The 27,018-nt window shown below is 39.8% G+C and overlaps 1 protein-coding gene across 1 annotated transcript in view; it reads right to left on the reverse strand.

Moving 5' to 3' along the window:
* Positions 1-26,523, reverse strand: part of LOC139715705 (galactocerebrosidase-like) — a 39,788-nt gene extending 13,265 nt beyond the window's left edge. The window contains exons 1-11 of the mRNA XM_071627258.1: positions 26,343-26,523; positions 22,043-22,111; positions 21,041-21,193; positions 19,819-19,983; positions 18,251-18,417; positions 13,408-13,525; positions 12,655-12,817; positions 10,007-10,140; positions 8,979-9,068; positions 7,977-8,066; positions 6,724-6,865 (exon numbers count right to left, since the gene is read on the reverse strand). Of these exons, the coding sequence (XP_071483359.1) occupies positions 6,724-6,865; positions 7,977-8,066; positions 8,979-9,068; positions 10,007-10,140; positions 12,655-12,817; positions 13,408-13,525; positions 18,251-18,417; positions 19,819-19,983; positions 21,041-21,193; positions 22,043-22,111; positions 26,343-26,480 (1,429 nt within the window). The 5' untranslated portion in view covers positions 26,481-26,523. The remainder of the gene's footprint in view (positions 1-6,723; positions 6,866-7,976; positions 8,067-8,978; positions 9,069-10,006; positions 10,141-12,654; positions 12,818-13,407; positions 13,526-18,250; positions 18,418-19,818; positions 19,984-21,040; positions 21,194-22,042; positions 22,112-26,342) is intronic.
* Positions 26,524-27,018: the final 495 nt, after the last annotated feature.

Below are 27,018 nucleotides of genomic sequence, written 5' to 3' on the forward strand. Positions count from 1 at the left end.
AGATTAGTTGGTTGACTTGGAGGGGGGGGGGGCATGATGTACCAAGAAAGGGGAACTCCTGACTTTATCTCTGTGGTCTCCAACTATTCTCAAAGTTCCTCAAAATTCCAAAATACTCTGCAGCCTTTGCTTCACTACATAGTGTGAAGCCGCTCCCACTGTGCTTGCCACTCTAACTGATTTCTCGGCTGAGACATGTTTTTTTATAACTAATTTACTAACAAACTTCCTTTCCCTAAAGCATTTCATTGGCTCAATCTTACATTGGGGTGTGGCGTTCACTGGAAATTAATTTCTTACCGGTCAAAATGTTCAATTTGCTCCTCCTATTCGTTTCTGTGAAAACTCAATTTTCTATGATTCATCTCAATTTCTGATTAACTCGCCCACTGTCTTTTAGTTTCTTCATTCACTTGTTCTCTGTAACCACTGGTAAAGACTTTATTGTTTCTTGGATATCAAAATGATAAACCAAATGAATATTAGTGTCCTTATGGCAACCAACGTCATCGTTGTTCTGAGTCATTATCCCTGAATTTGTCTTTGGAGTTCCTGTTTGACCCACTCCACTAAACAATAAATGCTAAAATAGAGGGATAAATTCTGGTAGGAGGGCCACCTTCCAGCTCAGAGGGTCATTTATGTTTGGGGATCAGAGGGCAAAAACAAGTCATCACGTCATTCCCCGTAATTTGGCGCGGGACTTTGGGGATGGAGAGTGCTGACCACTAGCGGGGAAAGTAGCCAACATCAAACTCATAAATTCCTATGACCATAGACTTTTCTTGGAAGAGGTGGTTTTGACACACACACACAAAAGAAAGGAAATAGCTGGAAGGAACATAAATGGTTTCATAAGGGCTTTTTACACTTGTAAATTTTTGCTTAGTCCCGTACCAAAGGTGGGGCTAAGGGGGGGGGGGGGGGGGCTTAGCCCCACCGCTTGTACGGGACTATCCTTAGCCCACTGTTTACACTCGTTTTTGCCAAAGTGGGCTAGCCCCACCGATAATCCCGTACTATCTGGCCCTGCAAAATAGCAGGGTTAGCACCGCAATTGCGGTGCCAAGCAAGTGAGTGTAAACAGAACGAAAAAATAATCCGGGGCTAAGCAACGGAGACGAAGTCCGACCCCCACTGACCAATCAGAAACGAGGTAATCAAGTGCTGCTGGTGCGTGCGTGTACGTGTACAGTGCACAGCGTAATCATGAATATTAATGTGGTTTGGAAAGTCCGGGGCTAAGAAATACGAGTGTAAAAAGGTCAGTTTTCTCCTTAGCCCCGGACAAGAGATAGTACGGGAATGATTGGCCAGTGTAAAAAGCTGAACAATTGATACGGGACTAACGATAGTCCTGGGTCAGAGAAAGTCCGGGTTAAGAAACACAAGTGTAAAAAGGGCTAGGAAAAGGACTGCGGTGTTGTTTTCCTTTACTCTCTATCCTATTCTATTCTATTCTATTCTATTTTATTCTTTATTATAAACACGTGCTAGTAGCCATCTGGGCTACAATTGTGTTTGTTTTGTACATCCTCTAAAGGTCACCAGAGGTCAGAGGTAGAGCCTTATCTGTGCTTTTTGGAATATGAAGACAATTTCTTGTTAAACAGGTATATGCTTGTTCTGTATATCTTAACCGTGTTTATCATTAACTAATGACACTACAGATCAATATTATGATATTTTGAGGTCATTGACCTCTAAAAGGTCACCAGAGGTCAGAGTTAGAAACCTGTCTTTGCTCTTTGGAATATGAAGACAGTTTCATTGCAAAACAGATGTGCTTGTTTTGCACATCTTAACCATGTTTATCATTAACTAATAACATCACAGATCAATATTATGGTATTCTAAGGTCATTGACCTCTAAAGGTCATCAGAGGTCAAAGGTAGAAACCTGTCAGTGCCCTGTGGAATCAGAAGATTTGTAGTACAAATGCATATTTAGTGCAGCGTAACCAAGATCTAAGCCTGTCATTCACAAATGCCTCCAAACATCAATATTCTGATATTTAAAGTTCATTGACCTCTGGAGGTCATCAGAGGTCAAATCAGACTTACCTCCCGATCTTAAAATGAATCTTATGGTATGTACTAACACTGGTGAAAGTTTCATACTTTAGTCAAATTTTGCACAATTCTCGTGATTTTGAGGGCTTAACCGCTCTACTAGAATACAGAGGGAGAAATTAAGCTTGTACATAAATCGTCCTAAATGCAAACGATACAAATCGTAAATCCTTAAGATGTTGTTTTCATAAGATGATGTCTCAGTATGGCATCTCCGTGATTCCTGGCAAATAATACAAAGAACTTCGTTTTCTGTAGTAATGATATCCTTTTTATTAAAAGTAAGAGTCGGGGTGGGGGTGGGGGCAGTGACCCGGGAAGTAGTTACCCAGGGAGTAATTGACGTGGTGCACTGTCCTGGGGGTAATTTTCCTCTTGAGGGGAGGGGAAGTTGTAGGCCTACTTATCCGGGGTAATCATCCATGGGGAGTTATCGGAGGGGGTAGTTATCGGGTGGAAGTTATCTGGGGTCTAGTTATCGGAGGAGGGGGTAATTAATCTGGGGATAATTATCCTGGTGGTAATTATCGGGGGGGGGGGGGGGGGTAGTTATCCGGAGGGTAATTATCCGGGGGGTAATTATAAGGGGGGGTGGGTAATTATCCGGGGGGTAATAATCCGGGGGTAATTATCCGGGGGTAGTTATCCGAGGGGTAGTTATCCGGGGGGTAGTTATCCTGGGGGTAGTTACCCAGGGGGTAGTTCTCCTGGGGGTAGTTACCCAGGGGGTAGTTTTCCAGGGGGTAGCTATCCAGGGGGTAGTTTTCCGGGGGGTAATTATCCAGGGGGTAGTTATCCGCGGGGGTAGTTATCCAGGGGTAGTTATCCAGGGGGTAGATTTCCTTAGGGGGAATTGCCCTGGGGGTGATTGCCCTAGGAGGGTAGTTGTCCTGGGGGTAGTTGTCCCAGGGGGTAATTACCCTGGAGGGTAATTGCCCTTGGAGGGTAGTTGTCCGGGGGGTAGTTGCCCTAGGGGGGAATTGTCCTGGGGGGTAATTATCCGGGTGGTAGTTATCCGGAGGGTGGTTTTTCCGGGGGTACTGTTCCTAGACCCGTATAGTAGGCATTTGTTCTCGTTTTTACAGCGTTTCCTAATAAATGCCTATAGCGAAAACCCAACACAACTTTTATCAAGGAGGGAAGGGAACTTAAATTTAAATATAACATAGTTTACAGAAATCAGACATGTAAATATGGCAATCATATACATCCGCACGGCCGATTGTAATCTCTTACTTTGATTATCAAACGTGATCGCCTCAAAAGAATTTTGACTACGATTACAGAGGTATCATCTACAAGACATAACTGATGGTTTACAGAAGTGATCATCAATTCAGTAAGGATTAGTCAAGTCATGAATTCACTTTACCCATCATGTCTAATCGAACCACGACATTGTTTGGGTAACCGTGCCTTTTTATTCTCATAGTTCAAACTAATTCTTGACATAATCAAAACAAATAATTCTTTATATAATTTCTCAAAATACTCGAAAGATGGCCTAGGTCAAAACTTTCTACAAAGATTGCGTACGGCAATCTTTACTAGCCTAAACAAGTTTTCTAGAGCTATCAGTTCCCCCTATGACGATGACTTCGATTGCGTTTTGAACTTGCATCGAACTACTTTCAAAACAGCTATTACCTTTATAGTTCAATTAGTAAACCAGTCTTTTGAATTCATAACCAACATTCGTGATCGTAACCATACAGTAACATAATACTGCATGTCAATAAAAGTTGGAAAATGTAAATGCTATGTCAGTAGTGCAGAATAAATGAGTAACGATTATCTTCATACATTCTAATTCCTAAGTGATGTCGCTGCGAAAATGGTTTGACGACTGCTTCAAGCAAATAAAATAAAAAGGAATGGGATTTACTTCTAATGATAGTGCCACGCCGTACAATCCATTTCACTGTATTTGGTAACGTTTCGTTACGTTTCTGTGCGCTTTAAGTACGGAAAATAAAAGGCAGATTGATGCTATTAACATGCTAACACACAACGCATTCAAAATGTTTTTGTTTTTTTTAATAAAAATACACAGTGTACAATATAATGCTTTAGTATACGTTTTGAAACTTTGAATTTGCGAGTCCTTTATAAAGTTATAAGCAGGGTTATTACATTATCAAGCAAAAATTAAAGTATTTAGGACTAACAGACTAACAGTGCTATATATGGTGATCGTTCGCAACAGAGACAATCCTCTTCATTAGATATACAATGTAATTCTGTCTTCATGAATTGAAAGAGAAACGAAAAGAAGTCAACTTTTTAACTTCATTTAGCTTCTCACCAACTGAACTTAATTTGATCTGCCATGCATGACATCGCTGTGTGTTCTATTAATTCTATTGAATTATTTGATCGGCGTGCTTGTTTTTTATGCAGAATATCACAAGTAAGTTTAATTCATTGAAGTTCATAATGTTTGTACATATGGCGTGTTCGTTGTTTTGTATTTTCATTTTCATAATATATCATTTGTCCATTATCTGATTCTGACCACGAAAATATGGCGACTGTTCAAATGCGGAGCATGTACTGGAAAAATGTAATGTCTCCTGCCAGTATAGACAAACTAAATTCTAGTCTATCCCCGCTTTAAATGGAAATGAAAAAAAAAACGAAGTTCGACTTTCAGTAGATTTCAACTGTTTTGTATAGTGCCTGATTCATGTAATGGACACAATTCTTCAGCACATAAGCAATCACACAACTTTCGGGAATAGATGTATGTCTTAATGATTGTATCTCATGGAAGAAAACTCGTCTCCTTGCCTGAATTTTAGCTTCTTCCTGTTCAAGCCTGAAAGAAATAGTTGAACATCAATCGCAATCACTATATAAGAGAGGCACATCCTTAAAAGTAAGCACAGGAGTACTGAGACACACTACGAAATAAAAACGGGCCTTTTATCACTATTGACAACGCATGACATTGAAATGTGTTTTTTTTTTATCCTTGGGGGGGGGTTAATACAATGGATTATTCTGAAGGTTCGTTAATCACACAAGGAAACATGGTTCGCTATTAGCTTAGGTTCGTTAACAAGAAAATTAAATGCGGTTCCTTTCCGGTGGTTCCTTTACCCGAAAGTAATCAAGCAATCATTTTTCTAATAAGGTTTGTGAATATAAAACGAAGTGAAGAAGGCCTAAGTATTAATTCCGAATATTTGTCAGTATTATTATCTATACTCCAAACTGCAAAAGTGATGTAAAAAAAAATCAGCTTAAGCTACAAGTTAATGTTTTTTTATATGCTATGGTATTACAGAAGTGACTGAGAATAAGAAGTATATTTATGATACAATCATTGTAAACCCAACGTGAAGCTGTCAAGCCTACATCAACCTTTGCTTCTGATATACGTTTAATATGTGCAGCATTGGCAAGCGTGATAAGCGATGATTACTGTGCACGCAACGCCTATAAAGGAAATGTGCCTAATATGGCGGGAATTCAGAATGTTACGGCTGTATACAGCTGCAGCAGAACAGACGCGAAAGCAGTCTTTGATGCTCTGCAACATTACGACCATGTGTGTAATTTGAGGGTTTTTAGTACACGCAAAGAACACGATCTCAAAAGACGACTATCGTTAATTAACGTCATTGACTTTTTCTACCGATGCTGTCTTTTGAACCCCGCCTACAATAGGTTCTCAGGTTCTATTTAGGTATTGGTACTTGCTAAACGCATCCTCTTTAGTGTCCATTGACAACAACATGGGAGGAGAATGGAAGCGATGAACGCCCTCGCTAAAAGACGCTTTTCGTAAGACGCATTGCGTGCCTGCTTACAATAGGTTCTCAGGCTCTATATTTAGGTATTGGTAGTTGCTAAACGCATCCTCTTTAGTTTCCATTGACAACAACATGGGAGGAGAATGGAAGCGATCAACGCCCTCGCTAAAAGACGCTTCTCGTAAGACGCATTGCGTGCCTTTTTTTCTTTCTACTGTTTCCTATTGTTTGTGAGTTAAAAACTTGCGGCAAACCACAACGCAGCCGACACGCAACGCGTACCGACTCATTCATGCGGCGGCAACGGCACGGACACAAACGCGCCGAAGTTTACATTCGGGCTGCCGTATTGGTCAGATTTGTTAATGATAGACCTGTCCTGCGATTGGTTAATTATCTTACATACCCAAGCTATCGCCTTATACGGTAGTACGTGCGATGGAGCGTAAACGCCGTCGCTAAGCGGGACTGTTGTATTGTTTCGTCCCGTGAAAGAAACAGGTTGTGAGCTTGAACATAGCCTGAACTTTGAGAACGATTTTCTCCGTTATTTAGAAAATGGACTGACGTCATGAACATAGTCGATATTCGTTTTAATGATCTATAGGGATGTCGAAATGAGTTGTATTACATATCAGTGTAAAGCTTAGAGTCTGTAGAATTCACATATAGGCATAACTACGATTTCATTTTTTGCGACTTTTGACTCATTCCGACGGAGCGCATCACATATGTTGTACTGACTTTGCTTTATGGGGAATATGAAATATATTTCTTTGTATCTGTAAATCACTGACTGTTCCTTTTGGGCAAGACGAGATATATTTCCTTGTACATGTGTAGTATCGACAAATTCCTGACAAAATCCATTAGCGAACTTTGCTTCACTCACCATCAAAGTCATCATAATATGGAACCGGGAACGGTGCAGGAGGGGGCGGGGCATCGTAGGATCCTTTCTTTCCAAGGGAGGAAGTGGTCAGTGTGTAGATTTCGTCCGGCTCAAGGTTCAGCTGGAACTGACCCCCAACAACCTTGTGTGGAAAGCAATGGAAATATGATTTTTTTTTAATGTTCTGCACACATCATCTCAGAGGTGGGAATTTGTGGACTTCGTTTCTCAAAAAGGGATATTACTTGTATTTCTCTTTACATCACTGTTGTTCTCTATAATGAATTGAAGTGCCTACCAAATCATCTACATAAACAAGTCCAAATGTGCCATGCGTTCTCCATTTTCAGGTGTAGAGCAGTCAAACACAGTAGTGAGGTGGGAATTTGTGGACTTTGTTTCTCAAAAAGGGATGGTACTTGTATTTTCTCATTACATCAATCATATTCTTTATCATGAATCAAATGCCTGCCCAATCATCTATACGCAAGTCCACATGTGCGGTGCATTTTCCATATTGAGGTATATAGAGCAGTCAAAGAAAGTAGTATTCAAACTATAAAAAAAACCAAAAAGAAAAACAAAAAAAAAATAAGAATAAAACAAAAACAAAACTGATAAGAAAACCGATGATCTCTGCCTGTACTTTAAACACAATTAGACAACATCCTTTAATGTGACCAAATATAAAAAGGGACACCCTTGGCACTAATACAATGCACTTACACTATCATCCATGAAGCAAAGAATTGTAACGAAACTTTTAAAGACACAGTTTACCTTTGGGACCAGTGACTTAAAAAATTTTTGAGTTATCACATTTGATGCATATGTGTAGGTCAGTTGAATCACGAAACATCCTATCATATAAAAATTTTGCAATAAAACCTAAAACATAGGGAGATGTCACTGTGTTTCTCATTAAACCATAGCTGTATAGACGGTTTAGTCTTGAAATAATTTTACTATAACTATTGTTCACATTTTGTATGTTTAACAATAGTTAACATAAATTATACTGATTCAAATATTTGCATTGGTTGTTTCTATCCCTAACACACATTTTAGAACTATTTTGAAGCACTGTGCAAATGGTAAATTATGCCTTTAACAGACCTCACATACCACGCACATCATGTACACTATTCCTACACTATCAAAGTGGAGCATTTCACTGGAAAAAAACAAACAAACTAACAAATCCTTCAATACTCCTTTTCAGCTCTTCTACAAGACCCCTCCCACAACCATACCTGAATAGGATCCTTCTTGACAAAGTATGTTGAGTTAGCTCCCCCAAACCCAGGCTTGGAGTAGAAGACATTCAGAGATTTAATGGAAGCCTGTAGTGGAGAAAAGGTAACAGAACATTGCTGACCGATTGATTTAACTGCATTTGTGTATTCTGCATGACAAAAAAAACAACAACAAAAAACAACAAAACAAAACAAAACACAAACAAAAACCCACAAACAAACACATGGCACATGTGTATTATTATATCTATTTTCTAAAAAAAAAAAGAAAAAAAGAGAGCGAATACAGACATAAACCTACACAGTAAAGGGTTTTTAAAAGAGCCTTCCAGTTGTGAACAGAGGCATGCTATGGCACTGAAGTGTCAAACATTTCGCAGGTTACTTCTTCCACTGGCATGCTTCACTTGAATGATATTGGTCTACACTCGAGTAAGATTGTTACAAGTCCGACTTGTCACCAAAACCTTGGTGAATGGGTTCAGTTCTATGCCAGCTTGTGGCCTCATTCCTCCCATGGAACACTTTTCAGCAGCCAGTTTAAACATCATGGTACATTCCCAGAACTTCACAAAAAAGACAATAAGAGTATTTTTTGTTTTTATTGTTGTTTTGTTTCATTTGTTTGTTTTTGTTTTTTAAAACAAGAACATGTATGTGATAAAGCTGTTAAAAATGGAATTTCCCATTTCTGACTTTTTTTACATTCTGACTCTAAGACCCTGAAATTTAGACAGGAAATACATGTAGATAGTTAGGCATCAAACTCTTGGTTTTGAAACAAATATCAAATTTTCCTATTTTCAGTCTAAATCACCATACTCTGCAAATATCTCAGTTTTGCTTTCTGCAACTTTATGGATGAGTCACAGTCACATAAAGTTATACAATGTATGTGTGGTACACAAATTTATGAAAAGTGAATTGAGTATAATCATGGTAAACATATAATAAATATATAAAATTAAAGTTCAATGAGCTTTACACACAGTCACTTACAAATTGTCCCTTCAGAATAAAGGACGCTGTTTGTGCCTTTACATCATACGGTGGAAGAGATGGCCGAATGCACTTGGAATGATCATGTGTCTAGGAGAAAATATGTCCAGAAAAGGGATTGAAGAACACAGAGAAGTAAAGTGACCTCTGTCCACATGATGTACTCATTTGACACTATTCACTTGACCCTTGAACTTTATCTCATGACCAACAACCTTCTAAAGAGAATCACTGTCTGCAGGCATTACATTAGGTTAAAGGTCAAGGGTCGATGGTCAGGTTAAAATGCAAAAATTATACCACTTAATGGTGAAATTACACTATATTCTCCTTTCAGAGATGCACCGTACTCAATTTCATGAAGATAAGCAATTTCCAAGATACACGTAAATGAAGGAGAAAAATGTGCAATTTTAGAATTTTCACTTGACCTTTGAGCCCCCATGGCCTAAAACTAGCCGCTGTCTAGAGAATCTTTATTTGGTAATACATGTGTATACACCAAGTATCATGAAAATATCTCTAGGCAATGTAGAGATATGGGCAAGGGGATTAATGGTGAAATTTCATTATTAGATCTACATTATATTGCAGTTGACCTATGATCTTTTATAGCATGTAAGCCAAAAAGTTGATAGGCACACCTTCGTCCACTCATGCATATATGTGCCAAGTTTCATTTGGATATCTCAAACAGTGCGTAAGTTAAGTGCTTAGCTTAAGTTGTCCACAGATTACGGATGGACAGAAAGACAGACAACCCCAAAACATAAAGCCTCTAGAGACACTGCATGGCAGAGGTATGAAAATTAATCTGAACTCTTCAATCTAAACTCTTGATGCATCCTGCTTGCAACATGCCTCAGGCGACACTTTGTGGCAGAGACATCAAAATCACACAGACTTCACTTTCAATCCTGAGGAAAAGATGCACATTTCATGTGAAAATCAAACATTATGTAGGATTTTAGACACAAAAAGTTTGGGGTTAATTCCCCTTCAAGACTTCCACTTTCATCCTTGCTTACCATGGTTTCTATGACGATGGTGAGATTCTTCCCATCCGTGAGGCTCACATAGCTCCCGCCCTGGTCGAAATGACCCGCACCCGACCCGTGTTTGTAATACTTCCAGCCCGGGAGGGTGAACTGAGTGGTGTGGGCTGTTGGATGAGGAAAGGAGAGATTGTAGGGGTCATTGCATCACTTTGGTCTGTAGGTCTTGGCTCTGTTTTATAAAGCTGTTTTGTAAAGTTATGCAGGACTTTACGAACGACTGGAATATGAAGTGCCAATATGTGTGCCAATATTTCATCTATATACATTGGGGCAAAAATACACTTTCAACTAAAAAATGTGTGTTAACATGTAAGAATGATTATTATCATCTTCAGATTTTAACGGTAGCTATTGAAATCAACCCAGTTGGCTTGCCATATCTAAGCTGTGAGTAAAGTCGTGAGTAAAGTCGTGAGTAACTTGAGACTGCGTTCACATAGAAGTGTACGGTATACGGTATTCGCTATTTGTTATTCGCTATACACTATTCGGGCATGGCGGGTCACATAAGGTAGCATGTGTGTCCCACTTTAATATTCTTTTGGCGCCGCCAAGTCGACCCAGTACACCATCACCTGCACCATCAACTCCCTATCCCATGCAGGGAGGATTTCTACCTCTTACACAACCATCCCAGCAATCTTATCAACAGCTTCTTAACTGTCGAGATTACATTGGAATGTACCATTTTTGTTACAAGAAAGCTATAAATTGAGTGTAATTATGAATAAAAAACTGACCAAACTCCACTGGGGATAATTTTGGGTAAATCAATTAAAACTTATTATTTTCAATTTGTTTAATAACATTATATTTGAACATGATACACAACACTGCATCAAAATACCAGTCTACATGTTTATTTTGGTTATAGGGCAAATCCAGACCAAAATTGTCATCATTTCATAAGCGAGAGATGGTATACGCTGCACGAAAATCGAACAACTAGTATACAAATGATGCACAGGATAGAGTGCGTTGGTGTAGGCGTTAACGCCATGAAATAATCCTGTGCATCATTTGTTTTATAAAATGGGTCGAAAATTCGAAAACTAACAGCATTTGTCAGCGTTTTTCACGTACCTTTGTGGGTCAAGACGTCCGAGGATGTTCGTCCCAAACATTTACGCACGTCGCACTCGGAAATCCCGCGCATGTAAGTACTGTACGTATAAGCGTATACGTACGCCACATGATTGTTGTGCACAAGAAAGGCCGGCTGGCAGCCCGAACGAGAAGTTGTTTACAGGATTGACAGCGCGTATGGTAGCGCGCGACGCACTTGTAACAACTGATTAAGTGCGCACTGCTAGTGTAAACATTGTGACATCAGTGACTTTACGCTTTTTTGCAAGGCCGTGCATGAGAGTAAAAATTAATGCACGCACACATGACTCATTTCAGCGCTTCCAATTGGCTACATTCTTGAACCCATTTTATAATACTATATACTATACGCAGCTATATGGCACTTTTGAATAGTGCCCTCTTATGTGGCCCGTTATTAGGAAATCCCATCGTTCGATTCAAGCTATTCGCGTGCCCTTGAAAACGTGCACCATGTACCCGAATAGTATACTCCTATGTGAACTCAGCCTTACGAACAGCTTTATGAAATAGGAACCCGTTCTACTAATGACAGGAACACCGCTGAATAACACAGTATACAAATGATACACAGGTGTGAGTGCATCAGTAGAAATAGTATGCATATGGTTACCATGGAATGCTTTAAATATGACATGGGAAACTTCATTGAAAAACTTGCAGATGTCTTGAATTAAGATCGTTCTCCTGTATCAGGGCTTATCTGCTGAAAAGTCTGCACAATGTTCCAACTGAAGCTGGTATGCTGCTCACTTGCATGCGACCAGTGCATGTCTACCTCCACTGGTAGGTGAAACCTACAGCCGGCAGAGGTTGTTTTCATTTCCATATGTTTATTTGCCTGTCCTGTTTGTGTACAAGATAACTTGAGAATTTTTACCACACTTACAGGGTGTCTTCATGAAGTAAGAAAAAAAAATAGTTGAATTTTGGAGTCATGAGGTCAAAAGTCAAAGGGGGTCATAAAGGACATACATTGTAAACTAAGCATAATCTCTCCATAACTCAAAAATGAATGATCAGATTTTCACTAAATGTATTGTGTAGATGTCCCTACACTTCTATGTTTGTGTTGCAGATACTGTCTACGAAATAGCAACATTTAAATCATGGCTGTTTGGCAGAGGTCTGCTCTATAGGAATGTTAGCTTCTCTAGTTGTTTGTTTGTTTGTTTACTTTTTCACATGATTTTATAAGTATTTCTAATAGTTGCTATCCATGGTTGATAAATTTTGAAACATTCTAACCCAACGACTGCAGTTCAAACTCCAAACTACAAATATTGTGCATTTGATAAGTAATGATTGGATGACTGACTAACACTGCACATACATACAAATACACACAAATATGCACATACATACACACACACACACACAAACACAAACACAAACATCACACACATCTCTACAGTCCCATCAGCTTCTATTATAGATGGCACAAATATGCTAGCAAGCATAACCTCACATACACACACACATCAGAGAAAAGGGCGGGATTGTCCATTGACCTGAAATCCATATTGGACCTTCCACAACGTAGTATCCTGACCAAGGCTGGACAGCAGTCATCAGTCCATCGCGGTCAAACGGCAGGGCCTCATAGTAGCTGGCGATTAAGTTCCAGGAGATGGTGCTGGTCATGTTGCCATTAACATAGTTCTGATTCAGTATCTGTAAAGACAGATGTATATAACATTTGGTAAAAACAGTAGACATTATATGAATAACTGGCATGGTTACTGGTCATTATCTTCATCACCACTTTTTCTTGGATTGTCTAATAAACATTCATTATCCTTACTATCATCACCATCATCAATATCAACACCACCATCATAATCATCATTGCCATCACCTTCTCCATCATCATCATCATCATCATCATCAACATCACCACCACCATCATCACCATCATCACCATCATCATCACCATCATTATCATCTCCACCCATCGCCACCACCACCACCACCACCATCACCACCACCATCATCATCATCATCATCATCATCATCATCATCATCATCATCATCATCATCATCATCATTATCATCATCATCATCTCCATCATCACAACACCTCCACCATCACCATCTCCACCATCACCACCACCACCATTATCATCATCACCAACATCACCATCATCATCAACATCTTCTCCATCATCACAACACCTCCACCATCACCATCACCACCATCACCATCACCATTATCATCAACAACATTTCCCCCAACATCATAGCAATCATTAAATTTATCTCACCCTGGCCCAGCATCCAGTCCCAACTGCATCATTGAAAGTGCTGTAATCTTCACTTGACCATAGCATCTTTCCTGTCTCAAGGGTGTACTTTGTGACATAAGTGCCTGGGTAGTGAAATCTTTTGCAGATGGTAGGAAGCAAAACAAAAAGATGACATCAGTTCAATGAACACTTGTATAAAAACACAAAGACCATGACATTTGGTGTTGATTGATGATACTTCTGACACCTGAACACTTCATAATGAGCTTAAATCCCTATTGAGCAAACTGACAATTCAATAGTTTAGATTTAGAGTCATGGCTTAACTTAACTTGCAGTGGAATAGAAAGCAAAACTATGAAGAGCACCACAAAGAGAAACTGTAGTCTTAGAGACCACATTTACAGCTATTTTAATCAAGACATATGAATCGTGCAAATTCCATAACTCTCTTCACCTATATAACTTGTATTCATCAAATATCTACTATTCTGTGTAATTCTTCTCTACTAATTTAAGACAACATATATAGGATGACATTAAATTTGCAGAGTAGCAGGTGGATGACAAAAAAATAGGAAATTAGTAGGAAAATTTGAGAATTTTTGAGAATCCAGGACAAAATTAGAAACAATCACAAGAAAGCATCCTATGGGTGCGTTATAGCGCTCTCCTAAAGTGAGCTGTAACGTACTGTACCCGCGCCAGAGGAGCCCTCGAATGCTCCTAAAGTGTACCGTACCTTACTATACCGGGCCAAAAGTGGACCACTTCCCGATGTGCTCCAAAAGTGTACCAAAGCGTACCAAAAGTTCACTGAAAAGCATGCGCGTATCATGCGCATACGTCACAATGCAAAGACACCATTCTCTTTGTTCGGAACAGCTGCAAGTAGTTCATGCGCCAGGTGGATGACATTCTTGCTACAAAAATGTGTGACCTTTTCTAAAAATAACTCATGAGGTACGCTTTCTCGACAGAGAGCTCGAACGCTTCAAATCTGGCACAGTTCGGTACGGTACACTTTGGTTCGCTTTAGAGCGCTCGAACGCTAGCACCAAATGAGGTATACAGTGAGATATACCTGCACATAATGAGATGTGGTTACTGAATGACATTTAATATGCAATGTAAGCAAAGCAAAATGACTAGTTGTCTTGCCCGATATCTGGTCATTGAGGACGTGTAAAACCTGGGGTAGTAGAGCGGCTACAATGCTAAAAGTCATAACAGTGCATTTACTCAAATTGCTGGTACCACCATTTATGGTGAGAATGACAGATTATACCATGCACATCATTGCCATTGCCTCTGTTCACTCATTAATGTCTCATCAAGGTTAATACTCTCGTGAATATGAGTGCATGAAAGAACGTGAAGTATAGCCGGTGACACAGGTCTTTTAACCCTAACCAGGGCAGGCTTTTTGGCCTGTTTTGTGGCTGGGGGAGGGTCGATTCAACACGATCAACCCCCCCCCCCCCCCCCCCCGAGATCTTGGCCGTCGATCGCGCAATTGCCCTGAAAATTGGCACATACATTACTTGTGGCATAATCTACCAAACTATAAAAGAAAGAATTGAATTTTTCATTTCTTACATTTTAAATTATTCAATATGGGTGAAATCATAAATTTTGTTCTAATTCAGAAAATAAAACTATTGGCATCCTAATATTTGGTGACATTATTCCTCGTAGCATTCCTAACAATGTACTTGAAAAAAAAAATCTGGTATCAAAATAAATTTCTTATGTATTCCATTGTTTTAGGAATTTCTTATTTATTTGTACACAAAATCAAGTTTTTTTGAGCCATTTTTGTTGAGATGTTACAATGTATAATTAGGATAGAATTACTTTACTTGTGAAGATCCAGGGCAGAAGTTCATGGATTTTGATCCAGTGTAAAAAAAAACACAAAAAAAAAACCAATTGATGATTATAATAATTGTGTAAATATTTGACTTTTACAGTAAAATGTGCAAATGGGTAATGTCAGTGGCTCTTTCATGCGACATGGTGAAATTATTGACAGGAAAGGTAAATGAGTTGATGCTGACTACATTCACTGACTGCAAAAAAAAAAGGCCATCCTAAGCTTGGAATGTGTTTAGGTCAATGATAGGAGATGACAAGTCTGTTCAGAATCTCCAAAATTGAGGCAATATTGAAGCATGGATTTTATCATATTTATTTGAAACTTTTTCGTTTTAATGTAACAAAGTAGTATGTGAAAGAAAGTTGTGACTCTCTTCAATTTGTCTCCATCTACAAGATCAGCAGTTGCGATCTTAACAAATTTAATTTGTAGAGTGAGACAAATTGAAGAAACTCACAACTGAAGATAATATTTATTAAATATTCATGACTGAATGACACACTCCTTAAAAAAAAAATCAAAATAACAACAAGTGAGCTTGTGTCAGGGTTGCTTTGTGATATCAATGGAGTGCATGCTACTGCACATATCAGTGTAGTAGCGGTGAAGACTGTTGGATCAGGTGATGCGTGGATGGATCATTTGATATATGTGAGGGAGCCCTGTTACCCGAGGATACCAACAGCTTCAGCGAGATCTTTATCGTGCAGTATGTCCTCGCTGATGGTGAATCCACCGTCTGCGGCCACTATGACGGTCTCTGTTATGTTATTGGCGTCAAGGGTCTTTCTCAGAAGCTTTATGTAATCTTTGTTGTATGCCCTCTCGTTCCAGATCTGGGAGTATATAGCATCAGTATAGAGTGTTGTGTGATAGTTTTTCAGGATATTGCATACAGATAGTCAGATGTGCATGCGTGTGTGAGCAAGGACGTGTATGTGTGTGTGTGTGCAAGTGTGCATGTGAGGGTGTGTATGTGTGTGCTCTGTATGTTCAGAATATATTTTGCTTTACATATTAGTAAACCGTTTTGTTCATTCTGTTAATACAGATATGTATATATTCAAAGTTATTGTGTAGATATTTCATTGGTATTACATGGAATCAAGAATAAAGATTACTAAAACAAACAAACAAACAAACAAAAACAGTGGTGTGTGTAGATGTGTGTATGAGCATATACAAGTATGTGTTTGCTGTTAGAAAAAAAAAGAAATGTTAGTTAAATGACCATGGACCGGTTCATTGAATGATGAAACAGGCAAGAAGCTGACCCGAGAGTGCAACGTATATTACTTCCATATTGGCAGACATGCAATAATGGTGATTCTAATCTATTATCATCTATGAGTATTGGTAGTTTCCACAGCTATAATGTGTAGCATATTTAAGAGCCCTGTCAAAATAAGGAGATGCAATCAAACATAAGTCAGAAATCAACATAACTCAGGTATCATCCAATCAGAATTGATTATTCAGAGACGTATGTTTGATTTTCTGACTTCTTTATTTGATCTAAATTTTTAAGTAAAAGGCCCTGATTCCTGTAAGAAATGGTTTAAAGGGGCATTCGGACGATTTTCATAATTTCACATCATGTACAATCGTAGTGCATAAATCAATAGCTCCATGCATAGATTCGTGGAATTTATTGTGGTCCTTGAGCAGAGAAACCAATAAATTGAAAATCGTAAACAAATTACACTGAACAGTGATGATGACATCAGAGCCTCATATATTTCAGAAATGTAGCAGTGTAATTGCATTTAATACCGCTTGCTCAACAAGTTCACCTGTGCAAAATCCATGCATACCGTCTTCTTTTGTTTCTGCTTCCTTGAGCCCCAACTCATGCATTCTTATGGTGAGGCTATCATGTCGTCATCCTTGTTCATTGCAATTCATTATAAATTTTGAAAACATTCTCATTACTTATCCCAATCACTATAAATTCTGAAACTCTGTACTCAGTTTGACTAATTTATAGTTGTTCAAATGTAAAAGTCTGAAAATCATCTGGAGGTCTCCTTTAAAAGCAGTTTGTCAGAGGTGAAAACATTGAGAAAATACAGAAATAAATCTGATAAATGTTCAGATGAATGTTCTTTTTGCTTCTAATTGGCTGGTTTTAAACAACAACTAAAGGATGCAATGACTGACTCCTAGTAAGAAAGCAACCACATGACCCTCCAAAGGGCTGTGCATCTACTTTTCCCCATTTCATCAAAGAAGAGACTAAAATATGACAAGTTTAATATCTATTTTCCTATTCTGCTGCAACCTGTAGATAGAGACAAACAATAAAAGATTGCTAATACAACTATATGTAAAACATTTACATTATATGTCTGGCAGCCATGATTCTGATAATTTCCCATGGTAAAGCTTCATCCCCCAAATTTCTACACGAGAATAGCTCTGTCACAGAAATCACTCTGTTAAATTCACAAGTTCATTGTTCAGAGATGGGACTGTACCATCTGCAAATGTTAATCCTAAAATATATGCAAACCCCCCCCCAAAAAAAAAAAAAAAAAAAACAGTAACAACAAGTTTCCACTCAGGGCTTGTTATTCCTACCAAAGATGACAACAAGCAAAGTATTAAAAGCAAGAAATCAAACACACAGTCACTATCATGCGCCGAGCCAGAATTATCAGGTCTCCCTAGTGGCCACACATTAGTCATGGTTGGTGCAAAAGAAGTAGCTTTGGAGACAGACAAAACATGGATAGTGAACAGTTAGTGCTTGAAAGCAGCAAATAAGACCTGTCTATTAAAAGGGATAAAAATAAGTTAGTGTGTTTTGCAAGGCATAAAGTAATCCAAAGCAAAGACAAGAACAGCCTCGTGCGAAGGTGCTGTTAGGGCAAATGCTCAGAGAAGGTGCCAGTGAGTGGGATATTAAAGGGGTATAAGGATAAGAGGTAGGACAGCGGTATTGTTTGGAAGACACAACATCTACACTAGTCGGAGGATTACCCCAGGATGCTGACAGCTGATGCCAGCTCGGCGTCACGCAGGACATCGTAGCTTATCTCGAATTTGCCGTCTGAGGCGACAATCTGTGTGTCCCGGAACCCGCTGGAATCCAGAGTCTTACGCAGCAGCTTAATGTATGGAATACTATAGGTCCTCTCATTCCAAATCTATAAGGGGGATAGAAGCATGATCTACTGCTGTACGCATTACGAATAAAAGTAATCCCTCTTTCACCTTTAGGGCAGAAGTATTAAAATATGCATTTCCCACTCATTTCCTAATGCCCTTGCTACAGTAAGTTATAATAATAATAATAAATCATCTATTAAGCGCAGAAACTATGTCTATATATTCTACTGTGCTTCAAGAGCTCTTAAATTCCTATGTTGCATAATGCTGCATGGGAAGTAAAAATGAAACAGGCCTATACTAAAACAAAAATGGTTTCACTTTTGTGAAGTTGTCCATTCATCAGAATTATGTAAGTAACCTATAGACAATCGGACGAGGCCTCGGTTGCAAAACAATTTTTTTTTTGTCTGTGCTGCAAATAAGTTAACTGTGGCAAAATCCAAACAGTACCATTTTTCATTTCTTTATAGCCAACTGGCAAAGTTTCTGCTTGTTTGCTTCAGTGCCTGACTAGCATACATGTACGTATCCTGAAAGTGTCCATGAAATGAGATTGTAGGAAGTCATCAAAATCCCAAGTGAGGTTGTCACATTTTCACACTAGATACAAGCGCAAGGCTAAACCAAACAATGGAGATACCCTAACATGCACATTTGTACGGATATCATATGGTCGCATACAAATTTCTCTCCTTCCAATTCGTTAATTCTGGAGGGTCCATACAATCATGAAGTTTGTCAGGAAATATTGAACATGATGTGACAGGAACTCATTTGCCTTGGGCTTGCTTTGCACCGGTATGCCCTGGGGGCATCCGTGTGACAATGTACTTTTCAGATGTTCCGCAGCGTGACTCTGATTCAATACATTGCTGCAAACATTGGTCAGGAGGCATAAAGGACTGTATAACAGGTGATAAAATACATGAAAATCACTCAATCCAAATATAGCTGTCTACACTGTATAGTCCGACCTCTCCTATCTGGACATGTTGGGACCGCTGCTAATCCGGATAAGGGATTTGGCCGGATATGGGAGACTCAATGTTTAATACATGCAGCTGCTGAAGAACGATCGTCTGTACCGTGCTCTGATTTCATGAAAAAATAAAAATGTCTGTGTTCTTGCAGTGATTTGAGGGTAGGGAGTGTCTGAACACATGTTATTTAGATAAAAATTAGATGTGAATGTATGTTAATCATGTTGAGAATAATATGTAATTTATGTGAGTTCGTGTAGGAATTCTTTTTTGCGTTTGAAATCCCCCTTTTCCCCGTAATTATGAGACTGAAAAAAAAACCCAAATCAAGCTGAGATCGCATCCGAATAATAGAGAGATCCGGATAAAGGGAGGCCGGATAGGAGAGGTCGGACTGTACATCCGTTTTGTTAAATGTCGACAATGGTTGGACAAAAAAAAAAGAATGTCACTCACCCCAATGTAGTCAATGGTCAAGTTGTGCACCTGTTTGGCTCCCTGGAGCCACTTGAGGACGTAGTTGACCGACTGCTGGATGTCAGTGTAGGGGCTGGAGGTGAAGTTGCCCACCCACCCAGGCCATCCCCAGGGCAGGCCGTACAGCTTGATGTTAGGATTACGCTATGGGGAGGGGGGGTTACAACAAGAACTCAAAATAATAACAATTCTTTCAGTTTTGCATGGCAGTATGTGATGACCTTAAAGAGAAGTTCAAGCACAAAATACTGAGTCATCATGTTAGCTCCGAGGAGTGAGAAATAAACATATATGGAAAAAAATACATCATTAATAGCTGTTTGCATATTTGCTCTGCTGATTAGGAGGAATGAGGGGACAAAGATGAGATATAGATAAGGGGAGGAAGACAGCTGGAAGGAACAGAAGATGTTTGAGAAAAAAAAAGAGAAACACACATGAAGAGGGGAAGAGATGTATGGAGAAAGAGAGATGAAGTAGAAGAAAACAAGAGAAGTTACTCACTCACACAAACGAGGCAGAAGAAAGAACAAGAGATTTCAAAAAAGGTAGAAGCATATAAGTTGATGAAGCAAAAGGAGCTTAAAGTGTACCAATACCCTGAGTACTATGTTTGCTATATTTGTAGAATATACTTGAGACATGCCCTCTGCACAATATTAGAATTTTCTGTCACTCCGATTTTCATTTATTAGGGTTTATATGTAAATTTTAAATAGTATAAAAAAACAAAAGAAACTTGAAATAGACTAGTCAATCACCCTATTCTTTCAACTGAACAATTGTGTTATTTATATTTTTTCCAGATATGTCTTGAACGATAGTGGTATGCAATGTGTGGGCACCATCAACCAACCAATTGATATGGATTCTCAATATTGTAAAAATGTATGCGTAATAGCTAGAATGCACACACATCAGTACCAGCACTTACGGAGCAGAACTTTAATGCGCGGAGCACAAGTGCCAAATTGTTATAGAGATATGATTTTATTAATCAAAATATGTATACTTTCAAGGACTACCGGCATCACAAGTGAATTATGGCTGTTTTTTTTTTTTTTACTATTCCAGCTACAGGTACACAAATTTGATTTCCAGGGTATTGGTACACTTTACAGCAAGAAGAAGCAGAAGGTGAGAATGCGTATATATGTATATTAAAGTAAAGGAAGACCAGAGTGACTGAGTCCATGCCTACCGCCTTGGCCTCCTTCATCAGCCACCACTCGTAGCCCCTCTGGTAGTTCTCATCATCCGCAGAGTGCATGTGTGAGGGTTCCGTGCCATCCGTGCTCTGGGCGTCCCCACCAATTTCTACCTTGAGGATGTGAAGAGAGGCTCCGAAGTTGGGCTTCATGAGGTGAAGGAGAGAGAGAAATGTAAAAGTACCCTGGTGAGGTTGGGAGTTACTGTCGGGAATCACAGCAGACCACATGTGATGAATGGCTGACTTTGAATTCAGTTTGAATTCCAAATATCAGGGGACACGTATTTTGATGGTAATTTTGTATACATTTCTTTTTTAATACAAATTGGGTTCTAAAAGCTTTCACTTTTTCATTTCATGTTAAAGTCAAATTCTTATTCTTTTATAATATGTTAACATCAAGGAGTGCGCACATACAAAATGCAAGATTTCCTTCTCTTTAGATTGGTCGTCCCTCTTGCAAAATATCCTGGAAGTATCAGCCAGGAGTAGACCGAATATAGCTGGAAGCCAAGATTTGCAAAAGCAAAACGTGTGCGATTCTACACAGTACATTGAATGCCTGTGGGCAAATCACTTTAAAATTTTCAGGTTTCAAAGCTTCATGTGCTGCATGAAGCTTTCAAAAAACTGGAGCTGACTGCTGTTTTCACAGCATGAAACTAACGTAAGTTGAAACTGGCATTCAATGCATTGTGTAGAATCATGCACATTTTGCTGTCGCGAATCTTAGCTCCTTGTGTAATCTGAAAAAGTTCCATGCATGTGAAAGTTTCTGGAACATGAAATTCAGCATTTACAGCATAAAAATTAGAAAAGTTCCACAGGGCTCCTACTGTAATATGTAATGAGTAGGTCCCAAAGGACCAGCTCTCCAAATCTGATGCTTTAATCCTCCTCGTTAAGGGGCCTGACTATGGGAAGTCTTTATCATAATGCATGCATGCAGTATCCGTTAGCACAAATTTACAACATGTAAATCAGATCACTTACCGTAAATAGGTAATCCAGTATCTGCCTACGGTACGGATCAGCGTAGCTAACCAGCAATCGTGAGGTAGCCTAACAATCAATAAATGAAAGGAAAATAATTTGAACATAAACACATGAAGAATTGGTCTAGTCTCCACGAAGAAATTCAAACTGTGGATATGAAGTCAAGCAGGTGGACATTGTATTAGACAAGGGAAAATCTGATTAATTTACTCACAACCAGATAACTTTAATTAGGGCAGGGAGCAGAGGTGGTTCCAGGAATTCTGTACAGTGAGGGGAGGTGCATTTAAAAAGTTTCTTTTTATTTCTTTTGTTTTAACAAAATGTAAAGAGGGGGCGCGTGCCTGCTGCGCCCCCCTCTGGATCCGCCACTGGGTAGTTTACTTTGTACATCCGCCAGTGGGTAGTGTACCATACTTTGTATACTGTACCTTCAAGTACAAATCATTACTAACCCTGGTAAATAAAAATGAAAAAGCTGCATGATGCATCATTTGATTTCAGAAAACAATGAATTTCAGCTTTCAACAGGTTCAGCCCATTCGGCGCAAGATTCTTCTGAGGAATAAGACCGATTTTGATGCCATCCGCTCAAGGGCACAACAGATGTCAACCAGCTATACCTCCAGATTCAATTCTTCTACACCAGTCGATGACCTTGCTGATGCTCTGCAACAAAAACTTGATAAGATCATCAGTGACAGTGTTCCTTCTAAGATGACCTCAACTAGAGTCAATCAACCTTGGTTTAATTCTAAAACCAAACGCATCCTGAGATGTAAACGTTGTGCCTTCAAAAAGGCCCACCGGACGATTAAGGCCAGGGACTGGGATCACTTCAAGCTCCTCATGAAGGAAGCCCAGAAAGTGTGCTGTAATTCCTACAACAATTATGTGCATGACATCATCCACAGTGTACCAGCTGGCTGCAGAAACAAGAAGGTGGGTGCTCTAGTGAAAGCTAAGCGTTGTGACCACATAGGTGTTGCATCACTGAAAGATGGAGGTTTTCTTCATTCGGACCCAAGATCTAAAGCCCACATCTTGAACAGGCAATTCTCATCTGTCTTTTCGATTGACGATGGAGCCCCTCTCATAGACCTTGAGGACAAGGAGTACCCCACTATGGATAACATCAAAGTCAGTGAAAATGGAGTGATCAAGCTTTTGAAAAATGTCAAGTCCTTCACTGCCTCAGGTCCTGATGGGATACCAACTACAGTGTATGCTTCTGAAGCGAGCAGCCGTGGAGATTGCACCAGCAGTGACTTTACTTTTCCAAGCTTCTATCAGCCAAAGAAAAGTGCCTTCACAGTGGAAGAAAGCTCAGATCGTTCCATTGTTCAAGAAAGGAAGTCGCTCTGATGCTGCAAACTACAGACCCATATCTCTAACATCCATGCTGTGCAAGCTGTGTGAACACATAATACCGGTACACTGTGCTGTATTCCGTCACCTGACTGACAACAACATCATTTCAGATGCCCAGCATGGTTTCCGCAAACAACTTATCTGCATGCTGGATGACCTTGCCAAGTGATTAGACATGAAGTCACAAATTGATGTGGTCCTACTCGATTATGAGAAGGCTTTTGATAAAGTCTCCCATCGACTTCTCATGAAGAAGGTCCAGCACTATGGAATTTGTGGTATTAACCCGTTGAGGACGGACTGATTTTGCTACAACACGCATTTACCACAGACACCTGCCCGAGTATTCTCGGGACTCGTCCTCAACGGGTCAAGACAGCAGATTGGATGATTTCCTCCACTCACGCACACAATCTGTTCTTATTGATGGCCAGGAGAGCACGGAATCCCACTGTTACATCAGGAGTCCCGCAAGGAAGTGTCTTGGGCCCCCTGCTCTTCCTTATCTTCATCAACGACCTGCCGGACTGTATCTCAAGTTCATCTGTCAGATTATACGCTGATGATAGTGTGGTTTACAGGCACATTTCTTCACCTGATGACTCAACCCGCTTGAAGAAGGACTTAGATGCACTTCAAGAATGGGAAGCGAAATGGCTGATGCGATTTCACGCTACCAAGTGTCAGGTTTTGCAGGTCACCACCAAGAGGAATCCCATTCCTGCCTTCTACACCATTCACGACAATGTACTAGAAGTTGTCAGCTCAACCAAATACCTGGGTGTCCATATTGATTCAAGACTGAATTTAAACACTCATGTGGATATCATCATTAAGAGAGCCAATGGTACTAGAGCCTTCTCCTCACGCAACCTACATCATAGCAGCTAGAAAGTCAAAGAAAGTGTCTACTCAACGTTCATTGGGCCAACTGTCGAATATGCAGCGACTTCATGGGATCCGCACACACAACGGAACATAAACAAGCTTGAGCAGGTTCAGAGAAGTACACCTCAATTTGTCATGGGCAACTTCGAAAGATCAAGCAGTGTCACAGCTATGCTGGATCATCTCAAGTGGCCTTCACTGCAGGAACGTCGCTCCCAAAATCGTCTGCTGATGATTGATGTATAAAGATCAGACATCACTTGGTCGACATCCATTGGCAGACTTACGTGACCCAGCTCTCAACATCTAGATTTTAATAGAGGACACAGTTCCCGATTAACTATCCCTCACGCACCAGTACTACAGCGTACGCCAGCTCATTCTTCCCTTGCACCATCAAGGACTGGAACAACCTGCCTGTTGATCCCGCTGCATACCCACTACTCTGTAGGATGTAACTCTTCATCCAGAGATTGTTACTTGCACCTGTAAAGATCTTGCACCTGATTTCAAATTTCCAGTGCCCCAATTGCCGATGCGGCATAGAACTCTATGTGTAGAACGTCTATGTTCTCACTAGTCACAGTGCATTCATCCTTGACCATTTGAGGGCAGCACTTTACCGGAAGAAGAAGAAGAAGAAGAAGAAGAAGAAGAAGAAGAGAAGAAGAAGAAGAAAAGAAGAAGAAGAAGAAGAAGAAGAAGAAGAGAAGAAGAAGAAGAAGAAGAAGAGAAGAAGAAGAAGAAGAAGAAGAAAAGAAGAAGAAGAAGAAGAAGAAGAAGAAGAAGAATTCTCAGTGCTGCGCTCACGCATGGCACCCATTTTTCTCACGCATCGGGCGAAGTCTGCAACTCGGGCCTATAATAATGAGCATACCTCAAAAAATTAAAGTGATAGTTGCAATTGAAGGTATATTTTCCCTTTTGTCTTTCAAAATAAGTAAAAAATAGAACTAGTCACTTAGACTCTAGAGGGATCTAAAATGCACCTGATCGCACCATTATGAGCTAAAAATTGCAAAAGCTCCTTACCGTGGGAGGCCACAGGGGGAAAAACCCCTCCCACACCCTCGCTCGCACGCACATTCGCTCGCTGAGATGCCGAGTCATGAAAATCTTACTCATAAAAAAAATTTGAACTTGGCATCCCTGTAAAGGCATGACTTTTGCACATAAAACCGTGACAGAAACTTAGAATGTATGAGCAAATCTAGTTGGGAACATCGCTTGATAGTCGATCACCATATAGAATGCAAGCCGTATTATGAGAGGAACAAAAGCACAAGAAACGCTTTCATTGTGCCGCGGGATTAGCAGTAATTAGCGGTTTATATCGATCGGTCTTGGCGGCTTTGTTTGTTGAGCAGAGTATGCGAAGTTGGCACGCCGTCGACTGAGTCACACGTGCGAACATGGCACATAAAGATTTAAAGGTTTTTTTTTAAAGGGTGTGTAAAGTTCTGGTCGAGGTGTAGATTTAGCTTTTAACGTTTTGCGAGATATCCAGAAACCACTCTATGAGATGTCAAAGAGCATGCAGTTCTAAGGGGTATCAAAAGTTTATTCCATGAAAATCGGTTTTGAAATGGCTGAGATATCCAGATCCTAATAAAGTTGTGGCATGTCGCCTTTTATTATTAGCAATTTTTGGGATATCTCAGCCATTAGAAAACCAATTTTATCAAATAAACGTTGAATCCTTCTTAGAGTTACATAGTCTTTCATATTTCATAAGAGGTTTTTCATTACCTCACTTAGGAATGTTCAAAACACGAATTCCTACCTAAACCAGCAGTACACGTACTGTACAGTCCCTTGCCTTGGCTTAAGCATTTTAAGGCAACGAAATGTTTTGACATTATAAAAAGTAAGTTTAGAAACATTGCCCGCATAGCTAGCCACAGGCTTTAAATTTAGATAGGGCCTCGACTAGGCCTACTCTAGACTAGTCAGTACTAGACGTAGACTAGTCTAGACCTAGACTAAATTTTTATATCAAAAATTAGAAAAGACACTTCTAAGATTAAGTTCTACTCACGCCTCCACCACTCAAGCCACCTATTCCGTCAAACCTTCTCCCGAGTCCATTTGTATCGTCAATAACATAGCTTCCAAGAGCAAAAGATGTTACAGCAACGAGATGAATCACTGATCTCAGCAGGGATATAGATGCCATGATGCAATTGCTGGAACTTGGCCCTGTTTCTGGCTACCGTACTGTATATCCTACTGTATATTGCAAGGAGCCCACCCAGGCATCCAATGAGTAGTCGGTCTTTCACGCGGCGCGGACCGGTACCGTGGTAGATCAGAGGAGTGGTGGCGTGGACGGTATCCATAACATGCAACGAACAGTGGGCAGAGCCTTTGTCACATGACAGTGTCAGGTGACCCAAACAACCGCCCAGCCTTTTTTTTTTTTTTTTTTTTTTGGTCAAGACGGTAGACCTACAGGGGCGGATCCAGGAATTCTGTAAAGGGGGGGGGGGGGGGGGGCGTGACTGATATTTCTGGTACCACTGCCGGGTTTCATTTCATTGTTTTTCTTTTCATTTCTTTAGTTTTTTTAAAAAAATAAAAGGGGGCGTGCGCCGGTTGCGCCCCCCTCAGGATCCGCCACTGACCTATACATATACACGTCTACGGCTGCACCATTATGACTATAAAAATCAGGTTCGAGGGATGGAGTTCCAACTGACTATAACTATTCAATT

Source organism: Diadema antillarum, unplaced genomic scaffold, assembly GCF_040938485.1.
Source record: "Diadema antillarum isolate AM-2024a unplaced genomic scaffold, OU_Dant_1.0 scf00000053, whole genome shotgun sequence".
NCBI classification, from domain to species: Eukaryota; Metazoa; Echinodermata; class Echinoidea; order Diadematoida; family Diadematidae; genus Diadema; species Diadema antillarum.